The 14202-nt window shown below is 48.9% G+C and overlaps 1 protein-coding gene across 3 annotated transcripts in view; it reads left to right on the top strand.

The window, feature by feature from the left end:
* Positions 1-14202, top strand: part of CDS2 (CDP-diacylglycerol synthase 2) — a 63361-nt gene that overhangs the window by 31646 nt on the left and 17513 nt on the right. For all 3 annotated transcript variants that reach the window (XM_082744463.1, XM_082744464.1, XM_082744465.1), the window contains exons 2-4: positions 10005-10141; positions 11384-11480; positions 12236-12333. In XM_082744463.1, coding sequence (XP_082600589.1) covers positions 10005-10141; positions 11384-11480; positions 12236-12333 — 332 coding nt within the window. The remainder of the gene's footprint in view (positions 1-10004; positions 10142-11383; positions 11481-12235; positions 12334-14202) is intronic.

Here is a 14202-nt window from a genome sequence, read left to right as displayed (position 1 = left end):
CCTTTTAATTATTGATTTTCAAAAGATGATCTAGTGTCCCAGCAGCCTTCAAAGGTAGCCAGTGTGGCTTCTTACAGTTATCATTATGAACTCACAGATTTTCATATACTTGTGTTTAAATCACATTTAGTCTTTTAACACTCAAATTATCCCATCTTTGGGGATCAGGAGTCTTTTATTTCTTAAATGGCTTTCTTGTTTTCCTGTGCATCCTTAATGATTTATCAAAAAAGCCATTTCACTTTGTTGCTTTCATAATTTCATCTACAGTCAATACGACAATTCTGAGATTGAGATCACTGTTAAATTTTTTTTCCCCCAATGGAGAGGAAATCTATTTGATTAGCATGTATTTCCATGTCTGTTGGTTATGAATCAGGAGTACCAAAAAAGTGACAATATTCCAATGCTATAAAACAGCTTAGGGTGCTTGCCCACTTACAGGGGCAGGGGAGGTTGGGGCACAAACCACGGGGACATCAGCTCTCATGTCCACTTACCTTGTCACCTTTGTAGTAAGCACTGTTGGAGATGGGGGAAACTGAGGCAGGTACCAGATGGCAATTTATGATTTAGGGGCTTGTCAGATATGGACCTCAGCAGCTGGTCTTAGTTTCACTTTCTGGCAGAGGTCTAAGGAGCACACTTGAGCCCATTTTTGGGATTGCAAATATATCTTTCTTTTTCATTTTACTAGATTTTTGGGTAGTATTTTTTTTTTAAGATTTTATTTATTTATTTGATAGAGATCACAAGTAGGCAGAGCAGCAGGCAGAGAGAAGGGGAAGCAGGCTCCCCGCGGAGCAGAGAGCTCAATGTGGGGCTCGCTCCCAGGACCCTGGGATCATGACCTTAGCCAAAGGCAGAGGCTTTAATCCACTGAGCCACCCAGGGGCCCCTTTTGAATAGTATTTGATATATTCTCTTTGAAAGAGTCTTTCTCTAATAAAGAGGAAACTTTTTTTTTTTTTTAAGTTGCTTTCTCCCTCAGCAAGGCTGAAGACTCGTTTTTCCTTAAATGTTCAACAAAGATCCATGACTAGGGAACAGAAAGTAAGAGGACCTATCGGGTTCCAGCAGGGCTTCTAGTATTTTGTGCTCTGACTCTGTAAGACAGTGGAAAAACAAGTGATCTCCTCAGGACAGAACCTTGGGCAGAGCCTCCTGGGAGACAGAGGCCATTTTTCCACCTTTGGTCATCTCTGACCTGAATGAAATAATGTCTTGTGATGATGGATACCAGTTAAGAGTTGTATGGTTCTTCTATTAGTAATGGATGCATTTACTCCAGAGGGAGGTTGAGTGGGAAAGGTGGGAGAGGGTGTTGGGAGAAAGGAGAATTCCTGTTCATTCTCTGTCATCCACACTCTTGGTTTTATGTATGAGACTGGCATTTTTGAGGAGGTTGGGACCCAGTCCTGTGTGTGAATTTGAAAGCCTTACATTCAGACAGCTTCTTCTTCTGTTACTGAACTGTTCTCAGAAATACCTCTATTGCAAATCCTGGGCTTTTTGCATCCCCGATAGCATTTAGGATGTGTTTGGCCACAAATGACTGAAACCCCAGAATAGAAGTGCTCTTCTCTCTCATGTAATAAGCAGCGCAGGCCCTTTTACTGTGTTTGTCCTATTAAACAGTCATCCTCCATAGCTGTTCTTTCCTCGTTGTCAGCTCATTCCATCTTAGTCATTCATAAGAGGTGGATTTCACCTCCTCATTTGTTGCTGGAGCCCCAGCGAGGCAGTCTGCATTCTAGTCAGCATGAAAGAAGAAGGGTAGGATTGTACACAGCATCTGTGCTAATAACTCACTGGCCAGAGTTGGAAAACGTAGTCTTGGTTCTAAGCCCAGCTAAAAATCAGGGCTTTTATGACAAAGAAAGAAGATAGATAGTGAGACCATGGGCTTCAGCCCTGTGATGCTTCATGTAGTACTTGTTTTGTTTTAAAGATTTATTTAGGGGTACCGAATGGCTCAGTTACTTAAGCATCTCCTTTGGCTCAGGTCTTGAAGAAGCCATGGTCCTGTAATCGACCCTTGCATGGATTTTTTCCCTCTGTCCCTCCTCTCACTGGAGCTCTTTCTCTCACTCACTCTCTTTCTTAAGTAAGTAAATAAAGTCTTAAAAAAAATATTTACCTGAGAGAGAGTGAGCAGGTACACAGTTGGCCACATGCACACAACTTGGGGGAGGGACAGAGGGAGAGAATCTTCAAGCAGACTCTCCAATGAGCATGGAGCCCTACACGGGCTTGGATCCCCCGACCCTGAGATCATGACCCCAGCCAAAATCAAGAGTCAGACGCTCAACCGACTAAGCCACTCAGCCGCCCCCCTCAAGTACAACAGTACTTGTTAAGAGCACAGAAAATGAGTTGCTAAGTCACTCAGCTCTCTGCCAATTCAGGACACCCTGGATCCTCTTGGAGTGATTGGCTGAGTCCCCTTAATCATATGTGGTAAGACCTGCTTAACTGTCTTCTCTATTGTGGGCCCCATGCCAGATGCTGGATGTACTGTGGTGAGGCAGTCAACAGCAGGAGTCCGTGCAGTGTGGTGTGTCCTCTTAAGAAATGTTAGGGGGCCACTGGGGCACACAGGGAGTTGGGAAAGCCTTGGAGAGAAAGGGATCTTTTAGCCAAGATTCAAAGGGTAAATTAAAATTGGCCAGAAAGAAGAGAGATGGGTATCCGTAGAAGTGATGTGCAAAGACTGTTCTAGGTAGGAACAAAATGAAAAAAGCCCTGACGGTGACAAAGTACGGCCTGTTTTAGGAACTGACTGTACTTCAGAATGGCTGTGAGGAATGAAGCTGGGAAGGTAAACAAGACCCTTATCTCAGAGTGCCTGGAACATCATTGAAACAAGTGTGGACCTATCCTGTAGCTATCTATCCTTCAGATCACGAGAGGCAAATTGCCTCCATTTAGACTGGGCTGCTCCAGAGGGAGTTCAGGACAGGGAGTGACAGGATCAGATTTTTCTTTCTGAGTCAGGTTTTTAAAAGCTGAGTCTCGCACACCTGCATCTTTCATGTCCTTTCTCTGGAACCCTTTGTTGTGGAGTGCAGTCACCTGTGGACATAGGTGAATCAGTCCATCTGAAGTAGCTGAGCACATTTTCTGTGGGTCATATTGATGGGAGGCTTTCAGAGGACAGGGGTATGGCCATATCGCAGATGACTGTGAACTTTCAGAGTAGGACTCCTCTTCCTTGATCTTTTGTCTAAAGAAGTGAACTTGGCAAATGGGATTAACATTAGAAAAAGCTAGAAATATTTGCTATTCCTAACACTACATACACACACACCCCACCCATACTTGACTTTCTTAGTAGGAGGGACACTTAGGTCTCTGATGCTCTTATTAAAGATAAGCCTGTTTCTGGCGATTTCTCTCCTGGGGATGTGTCTATAAGTGGGGGAGTGGATTGCCCTGGCAGCTCCCACAGGGTTTAAGAAGATGGCAAGCCCAATATTTAGCAGAAGGGTTAGGCTCAGCCTGATGACTTTCTTCCAGGATAAGGTTTGTGATTTGCATCTAAAGCGGCGCAAAACATAGTTTGTGTGAATTCCATAATTCACCGAGTAAATGAAACTTATGAATTTGAATGCACTGCCAGTGGAAAGGGCCGAGTTGTTGGAAGCAGAACCAGCCAGTGCCCTGAGCATACCTCTTAATGAAATTTCCCTGAAAGTGAAAAAGAGAGGGAAGAGCCTAGTGGTTGCTATCACTTATTTTTTTCCCCTAGTTTTTTGCACCTTATGGGCAAACAGGAACAGAATATTAATATGTTTTCTTTAGGAAGGTAGAAAACTGAGTTGGCATCTGGTAAGGAAATGGGGTATGGGATAGGGTGAGTACCTTCTGCCCAGAGTCTGGTAGATACAATGCCAAGGGCTCCTGTGTAGCCTGACCACAACCACACTTTTTTTTGCTCAAGTTCTGACCGTCAACCACTTGGGGGTGTCACTGTGGAGTCTTGAGAAACAATAAGGTCAGAGGGTGTACCCTGACACCAATGATAACCAGAAGGGAGCCCCAAAAGGATGCTGCCTCGTAAGCTTTCATAAGCTCAAGGCAGTCCTTCAGGAAGCACTGGGAATTAGGAAGGAGTGGGAAGAGGGTAGGGTTTTCTACCCGGAAAATAACAGTGAAAATGAGCTCTGTGAGTGCAGGTCCATCCCCAGGCCAGGAAAAGCCAGGCCTCAATTGCAGGGAGCTTCCCTTCCCACCTGCTGTGTTCTCTGGCCCTCTCTCATTGCCTTCTCTTGCTTCCACTGAAGGAAAGTTTCTGTGCTGTGCTGTTCTGAGCCTCGGATCAGGGCTAGGGTTGCCTTCTGGGCAGGGGCCCTGGAAGGCTGGTAGGGGAAGCCTTTCCTAGAAAGAGTTCCTCCAAAAATGTCAGCAGGTCTCAGGCCTCTTGTGAGCCTTGGTACCCATGATATTCCCTCTGTCCCTTATCAGTCAGACTTTCTGCTTTCCCTTCAGGGTCTAAGTGGACAAGGAAGGCCCAGAAGGGAGCTTTTTTCTTTATTTTGAAATTTCTTTTGTTTCCTGTTTACACCAGCTCCAGGCCCCTTGGGGAATGACTAAGGGACTGTGGAGGATGGTTGGAGAGGCTGTGCTCCACTAGCCTCTGATCTGGGCCTTTGGGTTGAAAAGGGAGGGGCTGCCTGGAAGCTGGGCTGAGACAGTTTAAAGCAGCAAAGCAGTTTTTCCTTGCTACCCTCCCGACAGGGAGGGGGATGGAGTGGGACTGGACTAGTCTGGTCCCGCTGTGAGGGCCACTGGGGAGGCAGGGGCATGGGTGGTGGCATGTGAGCTAGAGATCACAGTGGGTTCTGTCACTCTCTCCATGCAGTCTGATGCTTTGGTCTGTGGTAGGTCAAGTAGAATTCTCATTAACTCATTAGGTCACCAAGTCCTTGGGTGCCTGCTCTGTTCCAGGCACTGCTCAGCACACTGGGAAGCAGGGAGCCCATGGCCACTGAGATGCTGCCGAGTCTGACGTGTATGTGATGCTTTAGCCCTGTGCCCAGCTTGCACAGACTTATGGAGTTATGTACGTGTACTGGTAGGCCCATTATAAAGCATGCACAGGAAAGAAAATACAAAGGAGAAAAATAGAAGTTAGTTGTAACATTTCTTCCCACACTTCAGTGGATTGTGTTGCACACATCCCACTCCAGAGAGCACTAGTATGGGCCGCTGCCTTTATGTGTCAGTAGCTTTGGGAAGTGGGTTACTTTTGAGTTGGGGGGCTGCGTACTGGATGAATGGAAGCCATGGAAGAGGAAGCGGGACAGGGCGATGCTGAGCTCACATAACTGGTGAGCACATGGGCCCCAGCAGGTCCTGCCGGCCACCATTCTTCCCATGCCACCCTCCTTGGGAAGGGTGCCCAGGTTGCCTGGTGGCAGGTGGTGGGGGGATTAAGGCTCTATGTTGCTGTCCTATGTGCCCTGGTCAGGATACTGAGGGCTGTGGGTGGCGGTGTTGCTCTTCCGCCTCTTTATTGTTTTCACAGACTTCCATTGCTGTGGCATTTGATCATTCCAGATAAGATAAGGGATCCTTTCTTCCCTGGGAACACCAAGAGATCTGAGGCCTCCCGGGAGTGTAGTGAGCGTCAGAGCTGGGGCCTGGGCCCTACTCTCCCAGACTGGCCGCTGCTTCCTCCTGCTGGAGGTCATCCTCTGCATCTGCCGATCTTGTCATCCCCTGGAGGAGCGCACCAGTGTACCTCTAGCACCTCCCACTCTTGGTCTGGCATGTGCCACCTTGCTGCTGGGCAAGAACTTGGGCCAGGTCCCTGGCCCCTCGGCATCCCTGCCTATGATGGAAGTTGCTGCTTGGACTTGGCTGCTTTCACTCAGGCATAAACAGCCAAAGAGGAAGTCCCTGAGGTCTGAGCGAAAGGCCTTTTCCCACGGGGTGGAAAGGAGCCCCGAACACCATAAGCCTCCAAGTTCTCTTCGCTTTTTATTCCCTTGGCCTGTTCTCTTATGACATCTACACCAAGGGGTTGAGGTGGTGAACTGGGGGTCAGGAGCCCAGAGAGCTGGCTGTCTTGCCTGCTCCCCATCCATGTTTTTTGGGCTATGCCCTTGCCCCTTGCACAGGGATTTGCCCTTCCTCCTTGCTGGGTCCTATTGTAGCTTGTGAGGGAGTGGTTGTCTGGGTGGGTGCTGGTCTCCTGCTCAGAGGGTGCCTCCAGTAAGGGTTCTGGAGATGCTGATTCAGTGACCTGCATCACGCATGGGTCCTGGGGTTACTTGCTTATGAGGCAGGTAAAACTTAGAAAGTTACCTTCTTTCAGGCTTGTTCCTTTAGGGTGTTAACTTCATTTCTTAGCTTTATTTCTTAACTTCATTTCTTAGCCCCTGCATCAGGCAGGGCTGGATCCCAGGACTTTGATATCATGACCTGAGCCAAAATCAAGAGTCGGCTGCTTATCTGCCTGCGCCCCCCAAGCACCCCTTATAGCATCTAGAACCCCACTACCCCTCACCCCTTCTCGCAAGGAAGGACAGGAGTCAGGGTGATCTTGCAGGACACAGTGCTGGGCGAATGCTCATCAAAGGATGTGGAAGTACCAGAGAGGCTCAGCACTGAGCTGGAGCTCGCTGCCCCTCCCCTGTGGGCACTCTGCCTGGGCTCCTTCCTGCCCTTCCTCGCCTAGGGAAACCAGCAGCCTTTGTGAATCTCCTTGACGACGGATGGATAAGTTAAAAATAACCTTGTGCTGGGGCATGCATGCGTGTGTGTGTGTGTGTGTGTGTGTGTGCGCACGCGCACATGTGCTTGTGGCTGGATACAGGCTCTCTCCTGTGCTGGACTCCAGCTAAGCCCCTGTGGCTTCCTGATGCTCCTGGTGAACATCTGTGGGAGGCCTTGGTGGGGCCCAGGAGGTCACATGCTGAAGCTCCTCGGGTTAGGGGTCAGATCTAGATAATCTGCAGCATCATTCCTGTGCTGATGGTTGCCACTGGGGTGTGGGTGTTTATGTTAATATAAGGAAGAGAAAGCTTTTCTGAATGCCTCAGTCTTCGTTCACTCTAACTGGAGAGGGATGATTCCAGAGGCATTGCTGTGGTTCAGAACCTTCAGTGCCGGATTAGGACAGAGCCATGCGGTGGGGGTGGGGGGAGGGGCGGTGGGAGTTTGGCAGTATCTCTTTAGGAAGGAAGATTTTTCTGGGCCTGTTTGATAAGGTGAGGACACTGCAATATGGAGGCACTTGCGTGGACTTGTCCAGAGCCCCCTCGCTGTGCTGTGGCAGCCTAAGGAACAGTGACCATGTCATTAGAAGCTAAGGCTCTTGCCTCACATCCTGCTGATGAGGTCATCTGGATAGGTCCTTCACCAAAGCCAGCTGCCTCTTATTAGCAGTCTTTCACTAGTTAAAGCCCTCGGTTTTAGTGTAGTTTTGAAAGAGCTATTTCCCTGAGGGCAGGGGCTGGGTAGCTCTTTACCATACCTGGAATTAATTCCTGGCTTCCTCTCTCCATTATTTTCCCATCCATTTGTAAGCATTTTGCTCTGTACCAGGCATGGGTAGGTGAAGAGGAAAAGGTGGTCCTTGTCTTGAGGGAACAACAGACAAGTACAAAAATATCCCCATCAGTCTGCATTGTGGCCAGCACCCAGAATGAGAAGGTTAAGAGAAGGAGTGATTGGGTTAGAGAAGGCTGGGAGAACACAGTGACACAGGGTACTTAAGGCTGGAATGCCTGAGACGCTCCTACAAATCCAAAGGAGGGCAGGAAACTCAGTAGAAAAATGATCAATGACTTGATAGACACTTTACAGAAGATATCCAAAAAACCAGTAACCATGAAACGGTGCTCGATTTCATGTATTTCTTGGGGAAATTCAAATTATTCAACTTAAGAAAAAGTGACTGTTTTCTGTTTTCACAAACATATATAACAAAATCTTTGAAGATGTGGTGAAATACCCGTTTGCCATTTCTAGTTTACTTCATAGTGAACTTCTTGCCGAAAAGTAAAATGGGGTCCCCAGCCTGACCTCCACAATCCCGTCTTCGCGGCTGTCAGCCCCACACCTCCATACTCAGGGTGCGCTGGCCCCTGGCGAGCCCAGAAGCCTGGGTGCCCTGCGGCTCCCTGTGGGCTAAGGTCTGCTCATCGGGAACGTGCCATTCCTCCGAGGCAGTGGTCCACACCCTACCCGGGTGAACACACTGTAGCAGCTTCTTGTGCTAGCTGTCTAGCCGTCAGGAGGATATCAGGAATGAAGACATCCTGAATTCCCTCAAGGACCTCTGACCCAGTGGCGGGTTCGAGCCCACCCTCATCCTTTTTTGAGAAGTGCGTGGTGAAGCGTGTGCAGGTGCACCTCCTCTTCACCTTCCTGCTCTGCCTGGTTCCAATGACTACACCACTGCCTTCATGACTGACCCCCACTTCATCACATGGTCTCCAGTCTGCCGCAACGATGTCGCCTGGAACTTCCTGGTGGGCCCAGATGGCATGTCTGTGTGCAGTCCAGCCATCGACGTCCAGCCTGATTTCGAAGACCTGCTGTCCCAGGGGCCCAGCTGTGCTAGGGTGCCCCTCCCCTCTCTGCTGCCTGGCAGTCACAGTGCTGTCCTCTGGGGAATTCATTCACGATGGTATTTCCTCAAACTCTGTGTAGAGGAATGCCTGTGGTCCAGGAAAATCCCCTGAGATGGGCACTTCTTGTCCATCCCAGCCCCACCCCCTCACCAAACCAAGTTTCCTTACTAATAAAGTGTCAGGTGTCAAAAAAAAACAGTAGATTCCAAGATGCTTAAATAAAAGGAAATGTAGTGGGATGAACATGGAGAAGTCAGAAGACATGGGTTAATAGGAGATTTGGGGCCCACCATTGAACTTGCTCAGATAAGGATCTTCCTGTCTCCTTTCCCTTCCTTCCAGAATGACTCTGTGGCTCCCAACAGGTATGGGAAACAATCTTACAGCTGTTGAGAACTCTGCAAATCGAAGCAATATTGTTCGACTCTAATTTGAAGTGATTTGACTTCTTTTCCATCTCTTCCCAACAGCAGTGGTTCTAAATTCTTGTAAGAGATAAATTCTCCGAGTAGTAAGGTCCCTAGGATTCAGAGCAGCCTGCCCTTGGTACTTTGGATAGAGAACCAATTGCTGGCATGACTCTGCTCCCCTCGTGGGGGGGTTGACAAGCAGGGTGAGTTTCTGACATGGCCGGAGCCCAGATGGCAACTCTGTGGGTGACATGGCAGGGTCCTCTGGTGCCTGGGACTGTGTGGCTGGAAAGGACAGCGGCACCCCAGTCTTGGTGAAGCCAAGACTCTAGTAAGCAGTATGGTGTGTTTTCCACACTGCCTAGGGCTGGCCTCCTCATGGGGTGCTCCTGTGGAGTCTGGAAGTAACACAGCAGACTTTGGGGCATTTAGTTGGGGGGACAACAGCCTGCATACCCCCGGCTCTTCTCTGAGAGCCTGGCCAGAGCCACTGGCCACTCTGGGGGTACTAAGGTTCCACAGCATGTTGTGGGAGAGCAGGGACTTTGCTGCATGATTTAGGTGTTGGTGGAGAGGTTTTAGAGGTGGATTTGTCTTTCTGGGTCCCCGCGGCCAAACCCTCCTTGGCAGTAAGCCTGGCAGCAAGGGCAGGGTCAGGAATGAGGTCCTGCTGAAATTCAGGCCTGCCTCCCCTTTTGGATACAAAAGAGTCCCTTTCCCCCTCCTCTAGACTGTTCCCTCCCCTGCCTCTGGGAGGGCAGGGGGGATTGAGCAGATAGTGGTTGTTCCTCAGTCCCCCATGGCAGATGTGTGCTTCGCTTCCAGCAGAGTCGGCCCCCTCGGCACATGTCAGAAGAGTGTCGGGATCGCTGTGAGTCCCATCTGCTCTGTCACCTGGCTGTGCTAGGTCCTCGAGCCTTGTTGGGGGGTCTTTTCCCACAGATCTCTTATGACGGGCATGTACTTCTCATTTTTGACCTTCTCCTCATCCTGTTTTTCTGCTGTGTAGGAATTGGAGTCAGAAGTGAAGATAGATGGAGAGACTGCGTCAGACAGTGAGAGCCGAGCGGAGACTGCTCCTTTATCAACGTCTGTAGATGATACCCCAGAGGTCCTCAACAGGGCCCTTTCCAATTTGTCTTCAAGGTATAACCTGGCTTCATGATGCAGATGCTTGCAGGGGCCTCACCTCAGGTCCGAGTGCTGTGGAAAACCCAGAGTCCTCAGGCAGCCTGTGGTCATGGGACGTGAGCCCATGGCTATCAAAGTGTGCAGGCTTGGCCTGCCCGGAGGCAGTGGCCACAGTCTCCCTGCTTCTGCTCAGGCCTTCTCTGAATGAAACCTTGTGCTTGATGGCAGCTATGAGCACAGCCTAGAAGGATCTGGCCTTTGAAGGGTGCTTCGGTGGGGCCGGGAGGGACAGTAGTCTGAGGAGGAGGAAAGTGTGGACAAAGGGGTGGCAGGCAAGGTTGCTGACAACTTGTGAAGGGTTTGTGACTAATCAACAGGCTGCTTTTCACAGAGGAGCCCAAGTTTCTAGGTCAAAGTTTAGTTTTCCCTCTCCCACACACATCCATTGTGGACATTCCTTAAATTCACCCAGAAGAATTGAGAAATCTCAACTTGGGTGAATCCAGAGCTAAAATATTAGTCCCTTGAGACTCTGGTCCTCCAACACTGGCTATGTGGGCAGATTAAAAAACGCAAACTTTAAGACCTCAAAACATTATCTGAAGGTGTTGCTATGTGTGTCTTGAACACATATGTCTCTTTGAAAGGTAGTGTCGTGCAATGGTCAAGGGCTTGGGTTCTGGAGCCAGACTTCTAGGATTCAAATCTCGGTTGGACCACGTCACAGCTATATGATTTGTGTATATCCATTTCCTATCTGGAAGGGTTAGTAGTGTTGAGGCTTAAATGCATTAATATATGCTGAGTCCTTATAAAAGTGCCAGATGCATCTTTGTGATTGTTATTACTGTTGTTGAATGTTGTTCTTACTATAAAGATACAGGAGCAGAGTGATTCAGGATTTTGCTGCTGGAAAAATGTGCATTGTTTTTCTTTGGATAGAGAGGCCTAGAAGCCATCCAAGTAAATACAGAAGTGGGCACCACATTTCCCTTCGGACTTTTGCCAGATTCGTTTGTTAAGATAGTAAGCTGGGAGTATTTTTCTGTACACCTTGGAGCACCTGCTGAGTTTGGTGTGGGTGAGGTGATGGCTGTTGGCCCTGCCTTTGCCCGCATGTGGCTAGTACCTCTGTCAACGGGAAGGAGGTACGCTGCAGGAAGGGATTGATCTCTCCTTCCGGAAAGAGCAATCCCCCTTGACTTTGTGCTTTGCTTCTTTCCTGGCTCCTAACATGTTTTCTCCTTCTCCTCTTAGATGGAAGAACTGGTGGGTGAGAGGCATCCTGACTTTGGCCATGATTGCATTTTTCTTCATCATCATTTACCTGGGACCAATGGTTTTAATGATCATTGTAAGTGCCACTTTGCATGCTTTTTGGTTTTGCCTTCAGTTTTTCCTACGGCTCCATCATCTTAAGTGTAGGGTATTGGGTTGGTTCTGGGAATCAGTGGGAGTCCTGGGTCCTCAGACCACATCTGCCTTAGAACTGTCACTGCTCCCCTTCCAGGAGCCAACCGGAGGGCTGTTGGCATCAGCCAGTTGTGTGTAGTTAAAGATATCTCTTCATTTTAAAAGTTGATACTATTATTTCAGCCGTTTGATTAGCCAGTGACCCTGGCTGTGACTCTATGTGACTCTCCGTTTTGTTTCTTGTTTCCCTGGGGCCTCACTGTGGGGCTTAGGACTTTGATTTAAAAAATCCCAGTCCACAGCACTGCTCTCTTAGTCTTCCTGCTGGCACGGACAGGGTCAGATGACTAGTGGCTGACTGCTGAGCAAAGCAGTTGGGGATTTTCAGGTATTTCCATTCAAAGTCAAAAGGGGGAAGAGATTGATGGAGTCCAGGGAAGTACAAAAATAAAAAGTTAATTGAAGCTTCAGAGGGGCCTATTTCTTGGATCTAGTCTGTGTGACACAAAGGACTGCACTGCCAAGGGGGTGCGGAGTAAGTGGGAAAGGAGAAGGAGAGCAGAGTCACTGTAGGACTGACATCCTTAAATATGATCGTTTTTCTTCAAGGCCCATGACCTCTGTGTGGGTTTCTGTTTCCAAAAATGGTAAGAACTGGGGAATTAGCAAATACTCTGATTATTTTCTATCTTGTAGGTGATGTGTGTTCAGATTAAGTGTTTCCATGAGATTATCACTATTGGCTACAACGTCTACCACTCCTATGACCTGCCCTGGTTCAGAACCCTCAGCTGGTAAGCCCTCTAGCCCCACAGGGGCCCTGAACGGATTTGGATGACGAGCGTTTTGTTATAGGTATTTACAGTCATGGTGGATAGAGGGGAGTGATGGCCTCCCACTCAGATAGCCCCTTTAAGACCCAAGTATTTTATGTGGCTGGCCTGTGGGGAGTGTTTTGTAGTTGCCTGGGGTCTGGAGTCTTCTACATGACTGCGTCTGTGAGCACGTTTGCCTTGGTATTTGGATTTATCAGATGTTGCACAGCAGCCCCCACCTCTAGACCAGCATATTTTTTATGCTCTGATGTCCTGGCATCCCATGAGAGTCCTCTGTAGGTTGTCTGTGCTGGTGTTGCTGTCTCTGGAACTTGGTTTCCTTGTCCTTGAGACAGATGGTTGAGACTGAGTCCGTTGGCTTTGGAACCCTCATTCCTTGGACAGAGGTACCTTAGGGGCCAGGTGGGCAGGAGTGACCATGAATACAGAGGATCTGGGCTCCTCAGAGAAGCTCTGGTCCCTCTCTCATAGGAAAGGGCTCAGCTGCCTTCAAGCAGAAACAGAATCAAAACCTATAGCCCAGGTGATGTCTGAGGTCCCTTTCTGATCTGAAACTCTGCTGTATTGGCCACACTGTCCTTGCGGGACACGTGAGCAGAGCTCTGCGTGGTGCTGAGAGGACTTGGGGCAAATATGGACCCTTCTCACCTTCTGTGCTGGGATGCAAGGGTTGGTTCCATGACTTAGCAGCCTGAAAGGAATGTTTCATGCCTCAGCAACGTAGTCATGACCAAGGGAGCTGACGGGCACAGACTTGGGCTGGACACATCCTTCCTAGAGATGCTTCCCCACCAGCCAGCCATGCAGGCTGCCTCATGGTCTCCACACAGGCCTATGCCTGCCACCCAGGTTCAAGTGTAGGTCTCTTCATGGCTCTTCTAGAGCTGGCAAGTGGTGTTTTAAATTTTGATCACACACTCAGGGTGTCTGACTTTCGATTGTGGTCACTGACCAAATGGAGTGTTTTTCATGTAACAGAAGACAAATCCAATATGAGAGTTCTTGAACTTTTACAATTAAAAAAAAAAAAAGAAAAAGAAAAAGAAAGAAAGAACATGGCAGAGAGAAGTCCTCCACTCTCTTTCCTACCTCAGGAACCTGGCTGAGTATTTGGAGTAGGCCTGCTTGCTCCCATACTCTGAAGCACCGCCGAGGCTCTAAAGGTATATGAGCCATGGCTGCCTCCTGCCCAGAGCTCCAGTAGAGGAAGCAGGTTATACACACATGAAGAGTTAATGCTGGTGAAAGGCTGATGTGTCAGAGATAGGCTTCAGGGAGGCAGATACTTTGAGACCGAGAATAATTAATTGCTTAGTGAAATGACCAAATACTACATACTATAGAAATAAACATGGGGGAGCCAGAGACCATGTTAGGTTGTACAGGCTTTTATGAAGAGAATGGTATTTGAGCAACGAGTGACAAAACGGGGTTAGTGAAATGGATGTCCCAGGCTGTGGGAGACAGGAGGGAAGCGAATGGTGGCAAAGCCAGAGTAAACCACTGTGATAGGTGTGCGGGGGTCCTGGAAGAGAGGAAATAGGATGGGGAAGCAGGATGAGCCACGCTCTGGAAGGTCCTCCTGTGGTGGGAGTGTTCTTAGATTAGGCATGGTAACTTTGCAAAAGGGGCAAAAGCTGAGTCCCAAGAGTGAGTGAAAGCTGCCACAGATTTCCAGATGGACTTCCCAGCCACAGGGTCCCCAGTGAACAGGGAACCATGGTTGGCTTGTTCTCAGCAAGCTGCCGTGGGTGGTGCAGGGTGTGGGGGTCGCGCGGGCTGCTGCTCTGAGTTTTTGCTGGCAGCCTCACCGGAAAGGAGAGGCCA

Source organism: Mustela nivalis, assembly GCF_964662115.1.
Source record: "Mustela nivalis genome assembly, chromosome: 8".
NCBI classification, from domain to species: domain Eukaryota; kingdom Metazoa; phylum Chordata; class Mammalia; order Carnivora; family Mustelidae; genus Mustela; species Mustela nivalis.
The sequence above is the reverse complement of the archived record's forward strand: the minus strand, read 5'-3'. Positions and strand labels throughout refer to the sequence as shown.